Source organism: Mastigoproctus giganteus, chromosome 1 (genome assembly GCF_048544385.1).
Source record: "Mastigoproctus giganteus isolate SK-2022 chromosome 1, ASM4854438v1, whole genome shotgun sequence".
Lineage (NCBI taxonomy): Eukaryota > Metazoa > Arthropoda > Arachnida > Uropygi > Thelyphonidae > Mastigoproctus > Mastigoproctus giganteus.
In genome coordinates, this window is record NC_143575.1 from 16,455,408 (window position 1) to 16,482,367 (window position 26,960).

A 26,960-nucleotide genomic window follows, 5' to 3' on the forward strand; every position below is an offset into this window, starting at 1 on the left:
GAGCTTTTGGCTGAGTAGACAGCCTTCTTCAGTTAGACATATTGAATGGCAGTTAGAATGGAGATGTGCACTGCCAAGTTGGTGCGTGAGGCGCGTGGCTAATTGTTTGAGGTTGAAGTTTGTGGCTGTGACGTATGGTGGTGACGCGGCCAGCGTTTGTCTATGGACAGAATTATTGCTTCTGTGATGGGGTTAACTTGACAACCACTGTTCCTGTTCAAAGAGGTATCCGAGCATTTTATGTTTAACGATTCCAACCAGGTGCGCCGTAGGTAATGGTGGGACCTGTCCACAACCACAACATTGCGGTGTGGGTCAATGTCGTGGTGGGTTGTCCAGACATGCTCGGCAATAGCTGAGTGTTCCACATCTGCTAAACGGATCGCCCTTTTATGTTCTAAGAGACGTTTCTCGAGCCGACGTCCAGTCTCTCCAAAGTAGCAGCTAGTGCAGTCACGGCAAGAGATGCGATAGACCAAACTGCTCTGCAGAAGGGTGGGGACAGGTGTATAGGGTGATCCATTTAGCAGATGTGAAACACTCATATATTGCCGAGCATGTCTGGACAACCCACCACGACACTGACCCACACCGCGATGTCGTGGTTGTGGACAGGTCCCACCATTACCTACGGCGCACCTGGTTGGAATCGTTAAACATAAAATGCTCAGATACCTCTTTGAACAGGAACAGTGGTTGTCAAGTTAACCCCATCACAGAAGCAATAATTCTGTCCATAGACAAACGTTGGCCGCGGCACCACCATACGTCACAGCCACAAACTTCAACCTCAAACAATTAGCCACGCGCCTCACGCACCAACTTGGCAGTGCACATCTCCATTCTAACTGCCATTCAATACGTCTACCTGAAGAAGGCTGTCTACTCAGCTGAAAGCTCTTTTGAATACTAATCGTTCTCTATATGTATATTCTAGTATTAACTGCTCTGAGGAATTATAATTTTTCATTTCAATAATATGAATCCGGAGCGCATAGGCCTCTTTCACAATATTTAAGCTGTTTAGAATACAACTTTATGCTGTGAAATTTTACTTCTGCATGCACAATTTAGTAATGTAATGTTTTCTTTTTATTTGTAGTTTTAAATGTTTTTATTTGTGTTGCTAAACTACTTTTGGCTGCAAAAGTAGTTTAGCAACTCAATGTTCTGGATATAAGATTTTTCAGCATTACAGGGTCACTAAAACAACTGCTGCTTTCAAACATGCAGCATTGTTATTCATTCAATTTAATTGAATTTTAAAATACCTAAGAGTGACACTAATATGAATTTTAGTATTCCCTTGGTGTGATTTTGTCCTTTGATCCACATCACTGATCATGTTATAAGTGGAGTAGCACAACCTAAAAAATTATATCCCTTGCTACTGAGTGCACCACGTATGAATTCTAGTATTCCTTCAATTTTTCTTTAATTTCTTTAGTGTTGGGTTAGTTTTTGATTTTGTATAACTGGTTATAGTGATGTTGTGTTGATGGTAACAGAAATCTTTGCAACTGTCAATGGCAAGTCTTTGCAAAAAGCAACAATGGCATCAATCTTTGTTGGCATATTTTTCCAAAAGTACATTGCAGTAAGCTTCTCATTTATCTGTGTGCAGATTATTCAATTTGCAGTTACCTGTATCTGAATTAAACCCATTTTTGGCATAACAATGGGACTGTGCAGTTAATCAAGGAATGTAACTTACAGTAATTAGTTTGGCACAATACTGTATTAGATGTGAAACTACCATTATGAATATATTTTTTGCTAGGGAAAAAAAAATTGGTAATACACATTCCCAAATGGCCTCCTATAAGCATGTAAAAATTACAGTTCTGCACTTTAGATGACCATTTACACAATTTTAATTTTTCTTTTGGGTATAATTTAAAAAACAACTCTAATTTTTTGAATAAATAACAATTTCAAAAGAAACAAGATAGTCGCTAGCCTAATTAAATCAAATTTCTTGTAAGACAAAATTAAATATCATACTTTATACAGTTTTTTTTTTTTTTTACTCATTCTCAAATGCTTTGGATTAGCAGTGTGAATAATGTATACTGAATGGCTGTACCAAATAAACTTTCATGTGGAAAGATATTTCCACATGAAAGTTTATTTTATTTTATATTTAACATTCATGGGTTTTTTAAATGTACATTTAGGACTATCAAGGTTTAAAAATGTGCAAGGACTTTGTTAAGATCCTGCAGTAATGGCAGGATGTGTCCATTTGCAGGATATAAGAAGCCTTACACTGAAAGGTATAAAAACAAAAAAAGAAGAAAAAAAAAAAAAAGACCAATGCCACTCAAAAAGGATGTTTGTCTTTTCACTTGAAAGATTTCTTACAGCTGGAAAATGGATGCAATTCCTGTCATTAATCAAGCAGCTGAATAAAAAGAATTTCTGAATAAAAAAATAATAAAAATTATTTTTTAACTAAAAAAAGTTTAAATATTTTTCTCACTGAAAAGTCTTTATTACTTACTTTTATCACCAAATAAGCATATTCCAATTTCATTTTGACGTTCTTTTGAGAGTCTCTTTATTCTCTCTAATCTCCGAGCAGCTTCTTCCTCTCGCTGTCCTTCTTGTTCAGTCTCTAACATAACTTTCAAAGCTCTTTCTTCAGCTTCATAATCACATAACTGCCGCTGCATTAGCTCCCTAAGAGAAAAGACCCCCTTTTCGAATGCTTCATCCATTTCAGGTGAGACATGAAGGCCTAAATAAATAAAACTTTAATCAATTATTTAAATTTTTTTTTGCTGTTTTTGGCTGTAAAGAGGTACCAAAACCTCTTTACAGCCAAAACTATATATACAAAGTATCCCTTAAATCTTGTCTCAGAAAATTACTGTTTTAACTCTTTTTTGCAACAGGTAGAATAGCATTAGCATTAGCAGAGGCATTTGATGCAAGAAAGCAAGCTTATGCAGCATCAGCCAAAAAAAAAAAAAAACCCACTTCCACTTCACCCCTCTGTTCGTTCAAAATACCTGTCCAGCTGAGCCTTAAACTTATTTAGGCTATCAACCTCCACCACAAGGGATGGAAGTCTGTTCCACCAACCATCCACCCGCTGGCTAAAGGCAAATTTCCGCACGTCTATCCTACATCTGTCTTTCCTCAATTTGAATTTATGCCCTCTCAGGTGATTATTCTGAGCAAGAGGAAGAATCACATTGGCGTTGAGCATGCTCAAACCATTCAAGGCTTTATACACCTCTATCAGATCACCTCGCTGGTGCCTAGTCTCCAGACACTGTAATTTGCAAAACTTAAGCCTTTCTTCGTAAGAGCACCCCTTTGTTCCATTCACTAATCTTGTTGCCCTTCTCTGTACTCGTTCCAGCAGCTCTACATCCTTCTTGAAATGAGGCCTCCAGACCTGCATACAGTACTCTAGGTGTGACCTGACCATTGCCTTATACAATGGAATAATCACCTCCTTATCCCTGCTGGAAAAATTCCTGTATATCATTGACAATACTCCATGAGCTACTCTTGCAGCCCGTCTGCACTGCTCAGAGAACTTCATATCTGCCTGCACAACCACCCCCAAGTCCCTTTCATTCTCTACCACTGTCAGTGTAGTACCACAGAGTTGATACGTTGCTCTGGGGTTGCTGTTTCCCATGTGTAGTACTTTACATTTGTCAATGTTAAACTTCATTTGCCACCTCTCAGCCCATCTGCTCAACCTTTCCAGATCCTGTTGCAGCAGCATAGTGTCAGTACTGTCCTTGACAACCCTGCCAACCTTTGTATCGTCTGCAAACTTGGACATTAAGCTCGATATACCATTATCAATATCATTTATAAATACAGAAAACAATAATGGACCCAACACTGAGCCCTGAGGGACTCCACTAATAACATTAGTCCACGATGAGCAGTGTCCATTGATTACCACTCTCTGTCTTCTCCCCCTCAACCACCCCTTTATCCATAGCAGCAATTTGCCTCCAATGTCACACTGCTCCAATTTGTGTAGCAGTCTTCCATGTGCAACAGTATCAAAAACCTTTCTAAGATCCAAGTATATAATATCAAAGTTATTCCCTGCATCCAGTTCTTTTGTGACTGCATCATAGTATCCAATCAGGTTTGTCAGGCAAGACTTCCCTTAACAAAACCATGCTGTGTCTGAGCTATAACTGAAGTCTTGTCTAAATGATCCTGCAGTGCTTCTTTAACCAGTGCCTCCATTAATTTTCCTGGAACAGAAGTTAAGCTCACAGGTCTATAATTACTTGTGTCAGCCTTTGATCCTCCTTTGTGAATTGGGGTCACATTTGCACATTTCCAGTCCATGGGTACCTCCCCTGAGTCCAAGGAAGCTCTCATAATTATGGCTACGGGTTTGCTTACTTCCCTTGCTGCCTCCTTTAATATAACTGGATAGATCCCATCCACCCCGGGTGCCTTTCTTGTGTTTATCTTCAACAGTTTCTCCTCCACTTTACTCCCAGTTATTTCAAGATTCTGTAGCTTACTGCTAGAGTTGAATACACCTCTGGCATTCCCCTTGCTGAATAACTCCTCATGTGTGAATGTCGATGCAAAATATTCATTTAGTTTGTTAGCTACCTGAGCAGGATCATCAACAGTTGGCCCATCAATATCAAGTGGACCAATCTGATTCATTCCCTTCCTTCTAGAGTTTACATAAGTAAAGAACTCTTTGCTGTTTTTCTTTGCATCCCTTGCCAAGGATTTCTCGTAATCTGCCTTCGCCTGCCTAACCTCCTTTGTAACTTGGTTGCATATCAACTTGTATCTATCATAGCCTTTTGTGTCATGTGTTAATTTGTAAGTATCCCATGCATTTTTCTTCTCTGCCATATGCCTCATTAGTTCATCTGACATCCATTTTGGCCTAAACCTTGAACAATATTTCTTAGTTGGTATGTAAAGCCTTGTAGCTTCCAAGATAAGTTCTTTGAATGCTTCCCATTTTGAATTTGCTGTTGGTAACATCATCAGTTGGTCCCACTGTATAGAATTTAAATACTGTCTCAGTCCATCGTAGTCGCCTTTACGGAAGCAATAACCCTTCCCTTTACCCCTAATGGTAGTTACCTCTTTGAGTAAATCCAACTTCAGCACACTGTGATCACTACCACCTAGTGGTTCATTTATCTGCAGATTCTTAATGCATGAAGAATCACTGCTGATAATCAAACCAAGAGTATTACTCCCTCTAGTTGCCTCCCGAACATGCTGATGTAAAAAACAATCATCCAATAAATCCACAAAAGCCCAGCTAGTGCATGAGTAACCAGCCCCCAAATTCCAGTCAATATCTGGGAAATTAAAATCTCCCATTATAAGACTCTCTGGTTTACTGGCCCACTCTATTTCCCTGTACAGTTCCTTATTATACTCATCAGAGTCATTAGGCCTATAGCACACTCCTACTCTCAATTTTGATCTCCCAATGCTTATGTCACACCAAACTGACTCAACACTGCACTGTCCAGCGATGTCGACTGGCTTCACTTCCTTGGTTTTTATGTGTTTCTTAACTAATAGCATAACCCCTCCCCCCTTCCTATCCTGTCTATCCTTTCTGTACACGTTGTACTCCCCAAATTGCAGTTCTGCATCCCTTATATCTGTGTGACACCACGTCTCTGATATCCCAACAATATCTGCCTTTGATGTTTTGAGCAATACCTCAAATTCATCAAATTTATTTACTAAACTCCTAGCATTGGTATACACACAAGTATACCTGCACCTGTTTCTATTCTTAGCTACCCTAACACAACCCATGTGTTTACTTGTACCGCAATGGCTCCCAGCAGTCTCTGAAATACCATGCATCTTGTTTTTCAGGCTTCTGCTCATTCTAATAGAAGCAGTGCAAGAATCTCTTTCACCTCTGCCAGTGGCTACTGTCAATCTATTGGTCTTTGTCTCCCCCCAAGCTAGCAGTTTTCCGACCCACCTAACACTGCCTCGATAGCATCAGCAAATATTCTTGCACCCTTTCTATTTAAGTGTATCCCATCCCTGTAGAAGCAATCTCTCCTGTTAACAAGTACAGTCCAGGCTGAAAAAAATTCTACCCCTTGAGCCTTGCACAATCTTTCCAGGGCCGAATTGATCGACAAGGCTCTCATCATATACTCCCTCCTATCGTGTCTGGGCAGAATTGCAGACACTTTCAAATTCAACCCTAATTCTCGGCTTTTGTTCAACAGTGACCTGTACTTGTTAAGTAATTCTGCCGGTCTCCTACTCTTAATATTATTAGTGCCAACGTGTACAACTATATCACCTTTTGTGCCCTTAAAAGATGATATTCGCTCTACAACGTCATCAACCTTTGCCCCTGGCAGACATACCCTGGTCCTGTTCCACCTATCTTTTTTACAAAGCATGTTCCCCGTTTCCCTGACAATAGAGTCACCAACAACTACTAGTTCCTTCGGGACCAGCGCATTCTGCCTTGGGGGTTGCCTCTGTGTCACGCGATGCCCAAGTGCAAGCTCTGGCGTTGATGTGGGCAGCTGAGAGCTTGATGGGCCCCTCAATTTAGTTTCTTCGAGGGCATCCACCCTGTCCTTCAAGCTCTCATATAGGCCCACAAGAACGCCGAGTTGTTGCCTGATATCAATACACTCCTTGCATCGCGCACACACAAAGACATCCCCCATGGCAGTATCATGTCCCGTACCCGATTGCTCTGCAAACATCAAGCAAACAGTGCATTTTATAAGGCTGTGAGTCGGAGGACAACTGCCCCCCCTCAGTTCTGCTCTGAGCCACAGCACTTCCATTAGCTTGAGCCTTTTGCTTTGCTGCTCTGGTCTGAGTCATGATTCTATTAATTTATTATTTAATTATAATTAATTATGTTATGTTATTATGTTAAATATAATTAATTATATTACGTTTGTAATCTAAGTCGTTATATGTATTTATTTAAACGTACAATTTAACTGCTAACGAAGTTCAACTAACGCTATCTAGTACGGTATATAACTATCGTATCACAAAGGCGGGAAATTTACGAACGGTAGCGGAGTTGAAACACGTGGAAACCCTTACCGATACTTTTATGCAATTACAAGGCCGAGTAAAGAATAAATACACCAAATTAATCAGAAAATCACAAAATAATGTTATACTACTAAATTTAAATCAAAAGTTTTAGAAAAACAATAAAACACAATGACTTACATGGAAGACAGTTAAACACCTAAGAAAAAGGTTATTTTTTTTTCATAAACATACTTTTGGCATTGGGCAAAGATTGAGTGAAGAATTTCACTAGTATAATCAACCCAATAAACTACAACTTTGACAATGGTTAAACATATTCAAGAATCAGAGATTTAAGACAATTATAGACAATCCAAAATCACAATAAGTCATTAATGATCAGTGTGAAAAACTACATATATAATGAAAGTTTCCTCTGAAAGCCCGTGCATCATGATATTATTTGGATTAGCAGTCTATAGCCATGACCAAATGAAGACTGACCTGAATTCCTGCAGATTTACTCCATGGGTGATGATACCAAGTAGACTGAAAGCACTACATTAACTGAACACACTAGGGTGGAGATCATGCTCAAATTGCAAGGTATGCTCCACAAGAAAATAACCTATATTAAGTATCAAATTCCAAATATGAAATCAACCAAATAACTCAATATATACAAGAAAATGAGAAATCTGATCATAAAGCAAATAGATGCCTCTGAACAAATTACTGAAGCAGTTTTTGATGCATATGAGGACATCTCTTTCCTGAATGCCTCATGTGGCAGTGAACAAATGCTTCTCATTAATCTTCTTTTGATGAAAAGTTGGCAGGAAATATGACTGCACTTGTAGTAGCACCACTAGACAGTGCTGCTAACAGGAGGAAAACAACTCACTCAATCTTCAAGTTGTCCTGAAATCTGTCAAGTAAAAAGGCACTAATCTGCAGCATTTCCACGGACAATGAAAAAGTAAGGTTCTGAAGAGTGCCAGCTCACTGTCTGGAATGAGTGTACAAGGTCTCAAAAAGCTGCCTTAGAGGCTCTTGATTGCACGACCTTCAACATATAGGAAGGATGAGTATCTCTAGCATTAGCTGGTGGCTTTCACTGAACACTGCAAGTCATTCCACATAGAACAAAAGTTCTTGAATTGCTAGTCTACCTCTAAGTTTCATACATCTGGAAGAGCATTCAGCAACTCAACTTAATGGTAAATGTTGAAGTGCATCTAAAAGGTGATGCATTTACTGGAAAGTTTGCAGAAAATTTTCAAATATGGAACCACTGTATCTGATGATCAACTTGAAACTATTTCAATGTAAATAACTGGGAAAACAGTTACACCACTTTATGAACCAAAAGATAATATTTAAAAATGTTGCATATTACTATTAAGTGGCTTTACCAAAGAGACATACCTTGCACTAAAAATGATGTGGTCAATACCACAAAGAAAACTTCTTTTTCATTGCCTGGTACTGCAAAATTACACATCTGTAAAAAATACCAATGAGGGAGGCAACTACCCAACTGAAAAGCTCTTTCTGTACTCTCTGGAGCTACTAGGTGTGCCTCATCACAAGTATGGAGCTTAAAATCTCAACATACTGGCTTGAAACCACAATCACCTCAGAAATCTATACCAGCTAGCATTCTGCACTGGAATAAGACTGGCAAAAAAGCTCATTTCATATTGATGTCTAGAAGAAAGCTCACAACACATATCACTGAAGTCAGTACCATCTACCATCATGATTGACCATGCAGCAATCAGCATCTTCTCTTTCGCACATTCAGATCTTTCATTTTAATTTAAGCAGCTCCAGTTCTGTTTGTCTACATTTTTCCATGAGTATTAAGAAGGCACAGGAATAAACAATCAAAGTTGTTGGCTTCAACCTGCAAAATCTGCATTTTTCTCCAGGAAAATTATGTCACTACTGTAGAGTTGGTAATAGGAAAAACCTTTTCTCTTGGCCTCATATGGAAAAAAAAATATTGTTTGCATAGTAGCTCTACATTAATGATATTGTCAAACACTGTAATAAAGTGTGGTGTAATAAATACTCCTTGTTCAAATTAAGTCTTTTTTTAATAAATAAATAGAAAAATTTCTGTTTACTCACATGGCCAAGGTCAAAAGAGTTTACACATTCATTGTAATTATATATGTATGGAATTATGGGAAAAACCAGGGTTTTCTAGTATCACCAATGGGCAAAGTATGGTGGTGTTAGTTGTCTGACGGCACCAGAGGTTCCCCCCCATCTTAGCTGTCAATAATGGGCATTTTCCATTTACTAATACACACAATTTACATACATTCATATGCAGTAGGCCCTCGATTTAACAGACTAATTAAGGGAAGGGGTGTCTGCTATTGACGAAAGTCCGTTAAATCGAATGTATTTTAAAAACATATATTAATAATGAGCTTACAATGTACAGGATGTATTAAAATGTTATTATAATGTATGAGTATGAATAAAATACTATTATAATGTACATTGAGTAATTTATACACGCCACTAAAACATCTGTTAAAAATATAAAAATAAATTTATGGCAGGAACCAAACTTTATTTTAATTAAACACGTCAAAAACTATACAATATAACTAATGGAGTGTTTCCAATACTTTTTTTTATTTTTTTTCTTAAAGTTCACACAAAATTGTTTTCAATGTGAACATTAGTTTTTTCATTCAAATCCATTTTAAAGGGAAAAAATGCTTTAAAATTCTTAAACTCCATTGAACAAAAAACATTAAAAAAAGATATATAATATTCAATATTGATATTAATATTAATTTAATTGAAAGAATCGCAATTTTCAGAGTCAGAAACAACTGTCATATGGAAGGAGAGGTGTTAATTCCTTGCTGGTAGAGGGTTCTGGTGAAACAGGTCCAGCTGATGAAGTGTTCTTGAAGAAATCATCAAACTTCAGTTGCTTTACACCTTGGTGCTGCTTCCTTACTACTGTAGGTTGAAATTCTCTAAAATGTTCATAATAAGGAAGCACATCAGGGTCTGATGATGATTCAATATAATGTATGATGTCATCCATATGTAGTCTTATAACAGATAATTTAGGATGAGATTCAACTGATTCTTCGTCTTTGTCATCAACATCGTCCTCTTGTTCTCCATGAAGAACATTTTCCGCAATCTCTCCCTCAGAAACAATTTGATAGCCCGGATCACCATCATTTTTGAGTCACTGTTCCACATCATTCTCAGTTGCATTTTTGTTGCCGGTCCTCAGAAGAGCGTCCCAAAAATTAGACGCTTCAACTCTCTCAAAGTCCATTTTAGGTTCTACATCATACATCTTCTTCCAATCTTCATATCTTTCCACGCAGCTGCTAAGTTGAAGATAGCAGATCTGATATTGTATGTATGTAAATTTTGCAGTGTCCTGGTGCCGCTTGTATCTTCTTCTGTGTCCTCTGTTTCTTCCAAAACAACCATCACCTCTTCCAAAAACGTCTTCTTATACAGCCTCTTACATGCAACGATTACACCCTGATCCATCGGCTGTATCAGTGAAGTGGTGTTAGGAGGCAGAAAAACACATTTATTTCTCCCATCCCTACTAAATAACCTCTCAGCATTAGGGTGAGCAGGTGCATTATCTAGCAGTAAAACAGCCTTTATTTCATTAGAAGGAGTTTTCAGCACATCTGCCTGATAGTACAACTGTCTGATGTGCAACGCTATCAGATATAAATAGGTTCTAAATTTTTCCTTTAGGACAGAAATTTTTTGTCTGTTAAATCCGAAGTCCATAAATCGGGGTCCGTTAAATCGAGGACCTACTGTATATACAAAACTTACACAGAAGATTTATATACAATTATGTTGTTGTTATTTGGTTTTTAGGAGCATTAGCAACTAAGGCCATATTGCTCCAGAGATATGCAATGGTCATTCATTCCCTGACCTTTCCGCATCCTCTGTATTTGGTGGTCACGGGTTCGAACCATGGTCTAATCAAGAAGCGTGTGCTATGCACTGCTGCTCCTGCCCACCTGGCTATGGAGGTGCCTATATATATACAATTATATATACATTCTCATCATCCAGGGCTTGTGTGTGTGTGTGTGTGTGCGCGTGTGTGTGTGTGCGTGCGCGCGCGCGTGCGCCTGTATTGTGGTGGCTCCAAGGCAATAAGCCCATCTCCACCTTTGTTCTCTGTGATGGTGCAGAAACTCTAGGCCACTTCGCCACCAGGAACAGCCACACTTGGGCAGCTGCCACCTGGTGCCCTTCCCCAGGTTTGATGAGCCCGGCCTAGGTCTACTATAATGGGCAGGTATGTAAGGTAAGGTATGTTCGTGTCAGACGGCACCTGGGATTTCTCCCATCTCCGCGTGTGTTTCGCTGTATCGAGGACAGTACACTGTCAAGCCAGAGACTTGAAAATGTGTGGGTCGTGTCTGTGCAGTGTGATATGTTGTGCCCATTGTTTATCCGGCTTATTGGCCGCCAGGCCCCTAGTGGGGCCCGACGTTGCCCATACCCTGCCACGTGGAGGCTAGCCGGGTATCACAACAATTATCCAGTATCACAACAATTTGCTCTGGCAGGTCCTGCCACCTAGTTTCCTGGGATTTCAGTGGCTAGGGCCTATTTAAAAAAGAAATAAATAAAAAAAATAAAATAAAATAAAAAGTTTATGCATTTGCCATTAATGCTTAATGGGATTGCTGTTAGGAAATCGCTGGTTAGGGTTGAACACTAAAGAGATGTGTTAAAGGCCAAATATGTCGGGCAAAATTTTGATGTTATTAAATTTAGACATGTAATGCTAGATAAAAACTGATAGTGTTAGATATCTTAGAGATTTGCACAAAACCGGTAGAATTTAGACGTTGGTTATAATTTGGCGGCATTGTTAAGGGGTGTACTTGGTCGATTTAGTGAGAGAGAGGGGGGGGAGATTGAAGACTGGGGAGGAAACAGATAGAAGAAGAGGGACGGATAGAGTAGGCATCCCCAAAGAGGTCAGTGGAGATGAGCCCCACCAGGCGAAATATGGGGGGTAGGCAGGGAGGAGAGGAGACAGAGATCCGTCTCCTCCATTCCCTGCCTGGGGATGGGGTTTTAAAGGGAACCAGGTTAGAGTACCCAGTTCGGATCGCCAATGGCGTGTTGGCAGCAAAGCCGCAGAATGTCTTCGTCGGTGTCTTGTCCAAGGAGTGTCGAATCCGGTATGAAGATCCAGCTGCCCATCCCGCTCTGGGGGTGGGATATGTTAGCTGGCAGTGGGGAACCTACCAGGTGAAGGGGGGGGGGGAGACACACACATTTACTTCATTCGTAATGTGCATTCTCACTCTACTTGCATTCTTTTTTTTTTTTTTTATTTATTTATTTATTTATTATTTTTTTTTTATTTATTTATTTATTTTTTTTTTATACTTTTTTCTTATTTTATAATTTTTTTTTTTTTTTAATTTATTTATTTTTTTTATACTTTTTTCTTATTTTATAATTTTTTTTTATATCTATATATATATATATATATATAAATATATATATTTTTTTTTATTTATTATTATTATTATTTTTTTTTTTATTTCACTCAACTCATTCATCTTTTTCTCACACACCAGGAGGGGATGCAATGATGGGTAGCGTAAATTTAAATACTAATTAAAACCAGGGTTAGTGTGTACTTAACTTAGCATTTGTGGTTTGTGTTCTTTTCTCTCACGCTTGCACTTTTATTCATTCTTCTAGCTCTCATCTCATTTATTCGACTCTTTCTTTCTGCACTGCACTCTCTGGGCACCGCAACTTACTGTTATTCTTCAGTTGTGGTGCAGGCCTAGCCGCAAGTTTTTTTTTTTTTTTTTTGCAGGCCAGGGGAGAATGCAGTGATAGTGTTTATGTGGTTTGTAAATGTTTGTTGGTACAGTATATATAAAGTAATGTAAGTTATTTTTAACTTTGTATTCTTTCGGCCAATTACATTTGCTCTTCTGCTCACTCCCATTCACTTTCTCTGCATGCATTCCCATCCCCCTCCCCTACATTGGTTTGGGGCCCCAGGTTCCTACACATGGCATGGTAGTCATGGGGAGTTTTGTTATGTCAGGTTTCTGTCAGGGTGCAGAATACTGCTATCCTAATAGTTTTTAAGTCATCATCTGGGCGTGGTGGGAAACTTGGGCAATTTTACTATTGATTATTGTTTAATTGCTGGGGGGCTGAAATTGCTCTGCGCATTTCGAAAACTTTCTGTGTGAAAGATGTAAAAGCTTTATAATTTTGCTCTTCTATGATGAAGAGATGTTCTTCTCCCCTGGGAAGGGGACCAATCTGTGCTATTAGCTCTGTTCTGGGGATGTCATATATTATACATTCATAGAGAATGTGTGCCCAGTCTTCACTTTCGCCACAGGTGCAGTTTGGGTCATCGGTCAGGCCTAAGGAGGTTAGTTTCGCCTTTAGGGAGCCGTGCCCTGTCAATATAAATGTTGTAAAAAGTCCAGGGGCATACCACTTAGGTGGCTTTGGGCTAACCATTGACACCAGTGGCAGAAACCGTTTGGTGACCAGACCTCTGGTTTCCTGCTCCCACTTTGTTTGCCATAGCTCGTGGAGCTTTGTGGCTATTCTTTTTCTTTCATCATTGAAGGTATTGGTTGTATCAAGGGCTATCCCCAGAAATTCTGTGGATATGCCCTTTTTAAATCTATAATATAAGCCTCTTTTGGCTACTTCCAGGTAAAGTGGGAGAGTTCCGGCCAGCAACTGTAGTGCAGGTGTGCTTACTGTGCGACATGCTCTGGTAATAGTGAGTAGTATTGTCCTTTGTATCGATTCTAATTTATTCCTATTTCTTACTATGGCCGAGCGGATGAACCACGCACCGGCTCCATAGGTGATAACAGGCAGGAACATTGCACGGTATATGATTGCCAAGGTCTTTCTTTTGAGTCCCCAGTCTGCTCGACTGATCCTGGCAATCATACCTGCATAATTTCGCACTTTCTTCGCCAAGTAGATCAAATGGGGGTAAAAAGTTAATTTTGAATCAAAGACCACTCCAAGATATTTTAGTTCTGTTACCATTTTTATAGTGATTGTGTTAATTTTGATTTGTGGACGTCTTCTCATGTCCAAATTACCTTTTAGAAGTATTTGTTTGGTTTTTTCAGGCGATATTTTGAGCATGTGCATTTGTGCCCACTCCTGCAGCTGCAAGAGAGCGGCATTTGATTTTGCTCTACAACCACTCGTGAGTTGCCTTTTACAAGGAAAATCATGTCATCTGCAAAGGCCAGGCTTTCCACGGGGCCCAGATCCAAGGCCAGAAATTCATCCAGAACAATGTTCCAAAAGAAAGGGCCAAGGATTGATCCCTGCGGGCAGCCTTTATTCACAGGGCGTGTCAATTCCTGGAACCTTGTGCGTACTGAGACACTTCTGTCTGTAAGGTAGCTGTTTATTACCTTATAGAGGTTTTGTGGGGCATTTGCCTGGCGAAGTCTCCTAAGGACACTAGGCCACCACAGTGAGTCAAATGCCCCAGCAAAGTCAATGGAGATTGCCAGCATATATTTCTCCTCTGTGTTTTTAACTGTTGTCAGTAGGTGGTGCATGGCATCCTCCGTAGAATTGCCCTGCTTATAACCATACTGATTGTTGGAATGCAAGCCTGCTTCTGTGTAATATTGAGCTAATCTGCTGTATATTAATCTTTCGTATATTTTCCCTAGTACAGGGAGTAGGGCTATTGGTCTATATGATTTGGGATCAGTAGGGAGTTTTTCAGGGTTTTTCAGGATTAACCTTAACACAGCTTGTTTCCATATTTTTGGGACTATACCTTCTGTCATACAGTTATTATATAGTGCTATTAATTTATCTGGTGCTATTTCTGCTAATTTTTTGATAATCTCAACCTCTAAGAGGTCAAAACCTGGGCATTTATTGTTTTTGGTTTTAGATAGTGCTATTTCTAAGTCTTGTATAGTGAACAGAGGTTCAATATTGGCATTGTCATATTCAGTGTTTTCTTTTATAATGTCGAGCTGGGTGGGGGAATGATTTCCAGTTTCAGTCTGAATGATACTGTCTAGGATGTTATTTACAGAATCCACCCAACACAGGGTTGGGGTTCCATCTGGTTTGACAGTAGTTTCTAAGACATCTCCTCTTGGCAGCTTGTTGGTCACTATTCTGTAGACAACTCCCCAAGGGTTATTGTTTCCAGTAGTTCCCACCAAGTGCTTCCAGCATTCCTTTTTCTTATCTCTTATGAGGGCTGTATACTGATTCCTGAGAGTTTTATAAGAATCTCTCAGTGCATCCACCTCATTTTGTGACCAAGATGTTCTGGCTCTTTGAAAATGTCTCCGTGTCTGGTGTACCCTACTTCTGAGTATAGTCAGTTCGGGGCACCACCAGGGAACTGTCTGCTTCCTCGGTTTTTTCCGTGGGATAGACAGGGTTGCTGTTTTTGTTAAAATGTTTGTCATAGTCAGTGCTTGCTCGTCCGGGCTACAGTTGCCTGATCTAGACCACTCATTTTCCTGTTTTTGCAGCTCAGCTGCTGTATGTTCTGCAAAAATCTGCCAGTTTGCCTTTTTAAGGTTATACCTTTTGATATCCAACAGAGAGTGTTGGGTTGTTTGTAATTGCCTGTTTAGTTTGAAGGAAATGGCTCTGTGATCTGATGTGGTCCAGGCTGGCTGGACACACCAGTCTGTGATTTTATAAGCTATTGAATTGGTGGCAAGAGTGATATCAATGTCACTCTCCCACATGGTACTGCTAAAAGTTGGGAGGTTATTTGGTTGGTTTAGCACTTGAAAGGGTGAGGTGGCTATATAGTCTGAAAGTATCTGGCCGTTGTGTGTGCCTGCTCTGTCTTCTGTACGGCTATGCCATAAGGCTGACCGGCAGTTGACATCAGCACACACTATGATATTTGCAGTAGGTAGCAAGTTTGTGACTACTTGTAGGTATTCAATAGTTGGATTTATATCTTCACCTGGTCTGGAATATAGTGAAATAATGTAAAACTGTCCTACAGCACTGGTAATATGGGCACACACTCCCACTGGGGAGCAGAGGTGACCCACCTTTGTGACTGTAAGGTCAGTATTTTTTAACTACTATTGCTGTGGAAGGGACACCTGAGGTGTATTCTATTATTTTATAGTCTCTTGGGTATCCCTGAACTCTACCCATATGTGCGTAGGGCTCCTGGAGTACCAAGATATCTATATTATTTTCTTCCAATTTGAGTTTGATCTGATCTACAACGGCTCTTGCTCTTTGAGCATTCAATTGGACAAGATTTAGAGCCCTAGTCACATTCATGTTTTCAATCTGGCCCATAGTTGGTCCTAGATTGTATAAGTTTTGCCATTTTTTTATAACTGGGGCATTTATCATCCCTGATACTATGTGTATAGTCAGTCAGCCGTGCTGCCTTGCAGGTAGCACATTTTGGCTGCTGAGACTTATTTTTGCAATTTTTGTAATCGTGGCCAGTGACTGCACAGTGACCACAGACAGGTTCTTTCTGAGTGCAGTCTCTGGCAATGTGACCATATTTATGGCAGTTAAAGCAACTTTGGATAGGGAAATGTTCTCTAAATCTATGACTGGTCCAGCCAGCATAGATTCTCTGTTGTCCCTGCAATACCTTCCAAATTTTTGGTGTAATTTCTGCAATTATGTTGAGTTGTCCATTCCTTTTGTTTTTTGTTGCTCTTTTCAGCAGGAATTCAGCAGCAAATTCATCTATTGTCATTTCATTGTTAAAGTTTTTGAAGTAGATATCCATCATGAATTCTTTTTCTATTACTGACACAGGTACATCAAAGATTATAATATTAGGGTTTTTCCCTTTTGGTTTTTCAGGGAGCAAGCCCAGTTTTTCAATTTCAGGATGGTTTTCTATTTTTCTTAGATCTTCTTTGCTTGCTACCTCGATCAGGACTCCATTATTCCTGATTTTCCGCATGTTGTTTATCTTTATTTCTCTCAGATGAGGCCTCAGCTTTGTTACCACTGTGTCCTTAACTGCCTCACTGGTTTTATGGGTAGAGTCACTTTTTGCTTTCAGAATAACAATGTTGCTTTCCTTGTTTATATTAGGTTGCTTAGTAGCTATTTGTTTTGCTTTAGTTATGTCCTGTTTGCTATTAACCTTTGCACATTGGGCATAGGTTAGTGTGTTCATTGTTTTATAGTTGTTCTTCTCCTCAGTTGTAACCTCTAATTTTGATTTTAACACTTGGTTCTCTGTGTTTAATTCAATCAGGCGCTGCTCAAGCAGTGACCAACAGTTCACTATCTGCAGCCTAATTGCAGAAGTAATCCTGTTGGTTTGCTTGTGCATATATTCTTCTAGATACACTCTGGTTTCCTTTGCCTGTTTGATAGGGTCAGTCAAATTTGTTAGGTAGTGTAGTTTTAGTTCTTCTTCTGTCTTTTGTTGCATCTCTGGAATTTCTATAGTTTCTTGATTTTTTCCTTTCCTGCCCTTCTTAATACTGAGGGGGCCAGTAGGCCAGCTATCCAGTTCGTTACCATTTTCCTCATTAACAGGGACTTTCTCCCTGAGCACTCTAGCTTCATTTTCAGAGGAGTCTTTTAGGTCATTGTCCAGAATTTTGTCTTTATTTGATTTTTCAGCCATAATTTCTGCATTAAATTCACTTTTAGCAATTTTCTGACGTTTTAAGTAGCGGTTTGAGGTACTTATTTCCAGTGTAGGCCCACTAGAAATCAGAAATCGCGATTTTCAGGTTTTGGCGGGAAACGCCTGTAGACAAAGAAAACTATTTTATAAGCTAAGTATAAGTTAATTTTGTCAGGAGTATTATATTTTCCATACAAAATAACCTTATCCCGAGACGTTTCAAGTACAATATATTCAAATTTCTCGACTTTTGAGACGTATTCAAATCAGTGGCTATGCCAGTGGGCTCGCTACCGCTGAAGCTGTAGCGATCGCGCTGGACAAAATCACTCTCAAAAGAGCAAAAATAGGCAAATACAATCACAAAAACTATTCTTGCCCGACTTAATTTACTTACCTTCATCTGTGATATTCTTCAAACCTGAAAAATCCATGTTCTAATACTTGCCTAAATCGAAGATCGCGCAATATCGTCGTCCGCCATTTACATCAAGTGGAGCTTCGTGCAGATGCGTCCGTACACTTCCGCGACCACAGCGACTTCTACTATAATGGGCAGTGTAATTTTCATAGTAGCATACAGGCTTGAACCCACTATCTCCTTATTTGTGGCCATGCACACTAAACATTGGACCATGGCCAGCCCAACATTTAAAATACTTTAAATGTTGAGGTTTTGGTTTGATAAAGATTTCAAGAGATGCATCATAGAGATAAAATAAAGCAATTATTATAAATCTATACTATTATAATATTAGCTGTATGCTTCTAGTTATCCAAGTAACAATTACAAAATATTAGAGACTTCTTTATAAGGATAAACCTGCTGATTAGATTTCCATGGGAGAGAAGAAAGAGGTGGTGAGGAGGAAAACCATTAAGAAGCACAGCCTTCCTGAGGTGCATTTCAACTGACTGCAGTAATCTTAATGCTGCCCTTACTGATTATGGATAAAACTTGAATCATCTGAAGCCGCTCAGCCAAATATGTAGGCTCCACTTCCATCCAATATAGCCACATAGCATCTCAAACGTGTGCATATTTCTACAAATATGCATCTCCACTGGAACTGGACTAACAGAATTGTCGTTGCATGCATGTGACCATAGCTGCAGATAGACATCACCCATATTTTAGCTCAAAGTAAACTATAAACCATGGAAGCACTAACCATAGTTAAGTACAAATCAGATGATTCAAACACAATCAATAGCAAACCACCTGTTAACTATTCCAATGTCTGGTGCATGGATAAAATTAAGTTCACAAATAACTACCCCTATACATGCTCTCCACAGCATGTCACTGCCCCAGATATACAAATCCCTGCTGTAAAAACACACCTATGTGACAACTGACAACAAATCCAAAAAGAGTGGTGCTCCTTTTACCATTATGTTCTTTCTTAAAATTTCTTTAATTTTTTGAGGGTGTTCACTGCCCTTTGGCTATGAAGTTGCCAGGTGCTGGCATTCAACACACACACACACACACACACACACACACACACACACACACACACACACACACACACACACACACACTTTTACATTTATTTACACTTGCTGGCATTGGCATGTTTGCTTTTCAGATGCTATTGTGGTCTATAGGGGGAACCCCTGGAGACAACATCAAAAAACAAGAACTTAAATACCTTTACTTTTTTAAATCCTTTAACTTTTGATTATATTATAATCAGTAATGGCAGTATTAAGATTACTACACTCTACTGAAGTGCACTTCAAGGAGGATGTGCATCTTAATGGTTTTCCATACCTTTAGTTCCCAGTCTTTCCCTACTCCCATGGAAGTCTAATCAGCAGATCTATAGAGGTGAGTTATTCTTATAAAAGAAGTCACTAATATTTTGTATAAATCTATACATCATTTTGATTATTTATTTATTTATTGTACAGAATAAATACTATGTATAGATTTATACAGAATGTTATTGTTTATTTATTACAAGCTAAAACAATAAGGGAGCTTTAGCTTGTAATAAATAAACAATTACCCGCCTTAATATTTAAATCAAAACATTATTATATTATTTCAGAATGCAGATGCACTTCATACAAATGTCCAACTTCCTTCAAAAATGTACATATTCATTTCGATGCTGGACAGTCTTTTCAAAATAAACAAACATTCCACATTACCTTTTTTCTGAGCATTTTCCTTCCTTGCATTTCTTAGCTTTCCTAAGACTCTAAGTTTTTCAAGAGTTTTCTTTGCTTCTTGTATCTTTTTCCTAACTTCAGAAAGAATATCATCAGCTTCTGCTTTTAGTTCATTTTCCTAAATAAATTTAAAAAAAAAAATTAATAATCAGGCTTCATAAATTTATACCATACCAACAATAATACATAAAGTTACACTAAAATCATAATTACTTGGGTTTCACGATAAAATAGTTATCGTCACTTGAACCCATTACTGGATGGAAAATGCTATCCATCCAATAAATGTTATGTTTCCTTTGAATGTACAGCAGTTAAGGGTGTCAAAAATAATTTCACTTTTTGAAATTCATATAATGAAAATTCTTCCACTATTCAAATAATATGGATAACAAAGCTTCATGTTATTCTGACAGATTTTTTTTTTTTTCTCTAAGCTAATCATCATTATTACAGGCATTGGTACAGTACAAGACAATAAAATAGACTTGCATCTATTTGCTATAAAATAGGTTGTAAATGAGTAGCAAAGTAGGAAATTACAATTGAATAAAAAAGGTTGCAACCCAAAGTTTGCAATGGCAAGCAAGCATATATTTTTTTTACAAGAGTTTATCTTTTCAGCATGGGTCTCTCACTTTGCAAAGCTATTTCCATGACTTGCTTTGGTCTTGCACTATATATAAGCAGCATTTCTCATAACAGAAATAAATATATGAAGAGTAATAATAAGTGCTGTTTATTTGGAATGAAATATTAAGGACTTATAACAGCCTCAGATAATGAGATAAATGTCACCGAGAAAAGATAATTTCTTCCACTGCAAACAAACAAACAACCTATCCAAAAAAAAAAAAAAAAAAAAAAAAAAGCTTATTTTCATAGAAAATTTATGCATCCTGCTTTTATTAGTTTCTTATATCATGTTTCATATATTAGGTCTTTTTTGAAAAGTTAAAGAATGCATGGTATACAAATGGTTATGAGCGGAGGGGGAAGAAATTCATATTGCTGATTCTGGGGTAATATATGTATAACAGGTATGAATATTAGACATCTGAAACCATACACTGCCGCTTGTAAGGCATACCTCGCCTGCCCACTTGCAGTGACCCTGAAACTATGGTGTCCCAATTTTAATCACTGCCAATAGATGTTGCACACCTATTAACATACAAATCTGCTCTGCTATAAATGAAAGAGGGTGTGATACACTCACAAGCTTATAAAAGTAAATGAAAAAATAAATATTAGAAGAAACAGTTTTATATGATAAAAAAATATAATAATAAAATTTTGTAGCTTATAACCACTCCAATATTTAAATTTTGATTTGAAATACCATCCAGGTAAAAATATAATAATTTTAACATCTTAAAATAATTCTGAAAGCATTAGAAAAAAAAAGGCAACCTATTACCTATTATACCTTCATCATCATCATCAGCCATTTTCAATCCACTGCAGGATGAAGGCCTCTCCAGCAATTTTTTTTTCCCTTAATGTTTCTTCTACTTTTCTTGTGTTAAATCTTCTTATGTCCTCTCTGAGTCTCTTTCTAATGGCTTTGCATAACTCAGTATACTCAATTTTCTCCTTGTCAGTGTTTATCTTGCTCTTCATTTGTCGCCTTCGGTTCATCATAACAAGTGTTTCTTGACAAATTTTTTCTTCTTTGGATTTCTTTTTCCCTATAGGTTTCTTGGGCTTTATCACTTTCAGAAAGTTGTAATATTCCTCATCGATATCTTGGTCCTGAGCAGTCTGCAGAAGCTCAAACGTGTTCTTAAGTTCCATTACATACTGCTTTTTCTCCTCTTCTGTTATCTCAAAGATCTTTGTACTATTTACTTGAGTCAGTTTTTCCTTTCCTTTCCTACATCTATATTAAGTGTACATCTTACCATTCTGTGATCATTCTGTTATATCTCATAAATGCATTAGCATTAGCAGAGGCATTTGATGCAAGAAAGCAAGCTTATGCAGCATCAGCCAAAAAAAAAAAAAAGAAAAAAAAAAAAAAAACCCACTTCCACTTCACCCCTCTGTTCGTTCAAAATACCTGTCCAGCTGAGCCTTAAACTTATTTAGGCTATCAACCTCCACCACAAGGGATGGCAGTCTGTTCCACCAACCAACCACCCGCTGGCTAAAGGCAAATTTCCGCACGTCTATCCTACATCTGTCTTTCCTCAATTTGAATTTATGCCCTCTCAGGTGATTTTTCTGAGCTAGAGGAAGAATCCCATCAGCATTGAGCATGCTTAAACCATTCAAGGCTTTATACACCTCTATCAGATCACCTCGCTGGTGCCTAGTCTCCAGACACTGTAATTTGCAAAACTTAAGCCTTTCTTCGTAAGAACACCCCTTTGTTCCATTCACTAATCTTGTTGCCATTCTCTGTACTCGTTCCAGCAGCTCTACATCCTTCTGAAATGAGGCCTCCAGACCTGTATACAGTACTCTAGGTGTGGCCTGACCATTGCCTTATACAATGGAATAATCACCTCCTTATCCCTGCTGGAAAAATTCCTGTATATCATTGACAATACTCCATGAGCTACTCTTGCAGCCCGTCTGCACTGCTCAGAGAACTTCATATCTGCCTGCACAATCACCCCCAAGTCCCTTTCATTCTCTACCACTGTCAGTGTAGTACCACAGAGTTGATACGTTGCTCTGGGGTTGCTGTTTCCCATGTGTAGTACTTTACATTTGTCAATGTTAAACTTCATTTGCCACCTCTCGGCCCATCTGCTCAACCTTTCCAAATCCTGTTGCAGCAGCATAGTGTCAGTAGTGTCCTTGACAACCCTGCCAACCTTTGTATCATCTGCAAACTTGGACATTAAGCTTGATATACCATCATCAATATCATTTATAAATACAGAAAACAACAATGGACCCAACACTGAGCCCTGAGGGACTCCACTAATAACATCAGTCCACGATGAGCAGTGTCCATTGATTACCAATCTCTGTCTTCTCCCCCTCAACCACCCCTTTATCCATAGCAGCAATTTGCCTCCAATGTCACACTGCTCCAATTTGTGTAGCAGCCTTCCATGTGCAACAGTATCAAAAGCCTTTCTAAGATCCAAGTATATAATATCAAAGTTATTCCCTGCATCCAGCTCTTTTGTGACTGCATCATAGTATCCAATCAAGTTGGTCAGGCAAGACTTCCCCTTAACAAAACCATGCTGTGTCTGAGCTATAACTGAAGTCTTGTCTAAATGATCCTGCAGTGCTTCTTTAACCAGTGCCTCCATTAATTTTCCTGGAACAGAAGTTAAGCTCACAGGTCTATAATTACTTGTGTCAGCCTTTGATCCTCCTTTGTGAATTGGGGTCACATTTGCACATTTCCAGTCTATGGGTACCTCCCCTGAGTCCAAGGAAGCTCTCATAATTATGGCTAAGGGTTTGCTTACTTCCTTTGCTGCCTCCTTTAATATAACTGGATAGATTCCATCCACCCCGGGTGCCTTTCTTGTGTTTATCTTCAACAGTTTCTCCTCCACTTTACTCCCAGTTATTTCAAGATTCTGTAGCTTACTGCTAGAGTTGAATACACCTCTGGCATTCCCCTTGCTGAATAACTCCTCATGTGTGAATGTCGATGCAAAATATTCATTTAGTTTGTTAGCTACCTGAGCAGGATCATCAACAGTTGACCCATCAATATCAAGTGGACCAATCTGATTCATCCCCTTCCTTCTAGAGTTTACATAAGTAAAGAACTCTTTGCTGTTTTTCTTTGCATCCCTTGCCAAGGATTTCTCGTAATCTGCCTTCGCCTGCCTAACCTCCTTTGTAACTTGGTTGCATATCAACTTGTATCTATCATAGGCTTCTGTGTCATGTGTTAATTTGTAAGTATCCCATGCATTTTTCTTCTCTGCCATATGCCTCATTAGTTCATCTGACATCCATTTTGGCTTAAACCTTGAACAATATTTCTTAGTTGGTATGTAAAGCCTAGTAGCTTCCAAGATAAGTTCTTTGAATGCTTCCCATTTTGAATTTGCTGTTGGTAACATCATCAGTTGGTCCCACTGTATAGAATTTAAATACTGTCTCAGTCCATCGTAGTCGCCTTTACGGAAGCAATAACCCTTCCCTTTACCCCTAATGGTAGTTACCTCTTTGAGTAAATCCCACTTCAGCACACTGTGATCACTGCCACCTAGTGGTTCATTTATCTGCAGATTCTTAATGCATGAAGAATCACTGCTGATAATCAAATCAAGAGTATTACTCCCTCTAGTTGCCTCCCAAACATGCTGATGTAGAAAACAATCATCCAATAAATCCACAAAAGCCCTGCTAGTGTGTGAGTAACCAGCCCCCAAATTCCAGTCAATATCTGGGAAATTAAAATCTCCCATTATAAGACTCTCTAATTTACTGGCCCACTCTATTTCCCTGTACAGTTCCTTATTATACTCATCAGAGTCATTAGGCCTATAGCACACTCCTACTCTCAATTTTGATCTCCCAATGCTTATGTCACACCAAACTGACTCAACACTGCACTGTCCAGCGATGTCGACTGGCTTCACTTCCTTGGTTTTTATGTGTTTCTTAACTAATAGCATAACCCCCCCCCCCTTCCTATCCTGTCTATCCTTTCTGTAGACGTTGTACTCCCCAAATTGCAGTTCTGCATCCCTTATATCTGTGTGACACCACGTCTCTGATATCCCAACAATATCTGCCTTTGATGTTTTGAGCAATACCTCAAATTCATCAAATTTATTTACTAAACTCCTAGCATTGGTGTACACGCAAGTATACCTGCACCTGTTTCTATTCTTAGCTACCCTAACACAACCCATGTGTTAACTTGTACTGCAATGGCTCCCAGCAGTCTCTGAAATACCGTGCATCTTGTTTTTCGAGCAACCCTTTGTTCCATTCACTAATCTTGTTGCCCTTCTCTGTACTCGTTCCAGCAGCACTACATCCTTCTTGAAATGAGGCCTCCAGACCTGTATACAGTACTCAAGGTGTGGCCTGACCATTGCCTTATACAAGGGAATAATCACCTCCTTATCCCTGCTAGAAAAATTCCTGTATATCATTGACAAGACACCATGAGCTATCTTGCAGCCCATCTGCGCTGCTCAGAGAACTTCATATCTGCTTGCACAATTACCCCCAGATCCTTTTCATTCTTTACCACTGTCAGTGTAGTACTACAGAGTTGATATTTTGCTCTGGGGTTGCTGTTTCCCATGTGTAGTACAGTAAACCCCCGCTATTCGCGGGGGTTACGTTCCTGAGAAAAGCTGCGAATACTGAGTTATGGCTCCCATAGTAATAAAGGGGTTCCGTTCCAAAGTATGAAATATATAAGAAAAACAAGTCTAAAATTTTGTCTATGTATGTATTATATGTACCTTCATAATATGACTATGTACATAGACAGTACATAGTGAAATGCAAGCATAAGGCATCGAAATGAAAATAAGAAACAATCTAATATTAAATGTAATATTTATTAGAAATTTCAAACAAATCTTTCAATCAGTGCCTTTGCTATAGCTAAAAACATATCCCGCCGGTGCTATCACCAGTTTCGCTAAAGTGTTGATAAAGGTGTTTTGCCTTTTCACGAATGATGAGTGAACTTAAGGGAATTTTATTTTGGATTCGGTCTTCTATCCACAGATGTAAAGCCTTTTCCATTTTTTCTAATTTAACATCACGAGTTACAGAGCAAATTTTTGAAGCAATTAGCGCGTTTTCACTACGGCACTATGGCGGATTTTTTCTTCTGATTTCTTGATTGATCGTACCCTTGACTTATTGATTTTATAATGTTTTGCCACTGATGAGACACTTTCACCATTAGAAATTTTGTCTAATAACTGAATTTTACTGGCTAATGCCATCATCTTTGATCTTTTCGCAATTCTCTTGTTATTCGTAGCCATATTTTTGTAGGGGTTAGAAAAGAATTTGTCCACAATAAAGTCACTTTCTACCGTTAATACACTTGAAAAAGTCTGTTTACACTAACACACTGCAAAACGGTAGATTTTTCACTTTTGTAAGTATATCAATTTATAAATTGATAAATTGATAAATTTATTCAATTTATAAGCATATAAATTAAAAGCAAACAATGAAACCTTCCATGACAAACACATAGCACATACTGAACAAGGATTAGCGAGAAACATCCACGCTCGTGATTTTTTCACCCCTCTCCCCCCACCCACTGAGCGCTGCTTTGACCAGCAAAGATGATTCTAGCCACGCCCATATTTTTTATGGCGGAAAATGTTCACAGCGATTTAAAATTCACATTTTTTTAGGTTTCATTTTATATTAAATCAGTGATCGCGAATAGCGGGGGTTTACTTTACATTTGTCACTTTACTGTGCTTTACATTTGTCAATGTTAAACTTCATTTGCCACCTCTCAGCCCATCTGCTCAACCTTTCCAGATCCTGTTGCAGCAGCATAGCGTCAGTAGTGCCCTTAACAACCCTGCCAACCTTTGTATCGTCTGCAAACTTGGATATTAAGCTTGATATATATACCATCATCAATATCGTTTATAAATACAGAAAACAATAATGGACCCAACACTGAACCCTGAGGGCCTCCACTAATAACATTAGTCCACGATGAGCAGTGTCCATTGATTACCACTCTGTCTTTTCCCCCTCAACCATCCCTTTATCCATAGCAGCAATTTGCCTCCAATGCCACACTGCTCCAATTTGTGCAGCAGTCTTCCATGTGCAACAGTATCAAAAGCTTTTCTAAGATTCAAATATATAATATCAAACTTATTCCCTGCATCCAGTTCTTTTGTGACTGCATCATAGTATCCAATAAAACTGGTCAGGCAAGACTTTCCCTTAACAAAACCATGCTGTGTCCGAGCTATAACTGAAGTCTTGTATAGATGATCCTGCAGTGCTTCTTTAGCCAGTGCCTCCATTAATTTTCCTGGAACAGAAGTTAAACTCACAGGTCTATAATTACTTGTGTCAGCCTTTGATCCTCCTTTGTGAATTGGGGTCAGATTTGCACATCTCCAGTCTGTGGGTACCTCCCCTGAGC

The 26,960-nt window shown here is 38.7% G+C and overlaps 1 protein-coding gene across 1 annotated transcript in view; it reads right to left on the bottom strand.

Annotated features, from left to right (window-relative positions):
* LOC150090583 (uncharacterized) overlaps window positions 1-26,960 on the bottom strand; it is a 153,120-nt gene that overhangs the window by 24,944 nt on the left and 101,216 nt on the right. The window contains exons 6-7 of the mRNA XM_090385101.1: window positions 19,853-19,991; window positions 2,504-2,740 (exon numbers count right to left, since the gene is read on the bottom strand). Coding sequence (XP_090241227.1) covers window positions 2,504-2,740; window positions 19,853-19,991 — 376 coding nt within the window. The remainder of the gene's footprint in view (window positions 1-2,503; window positions 2,741-19,852; window positions 19,992-26,960) is intronic.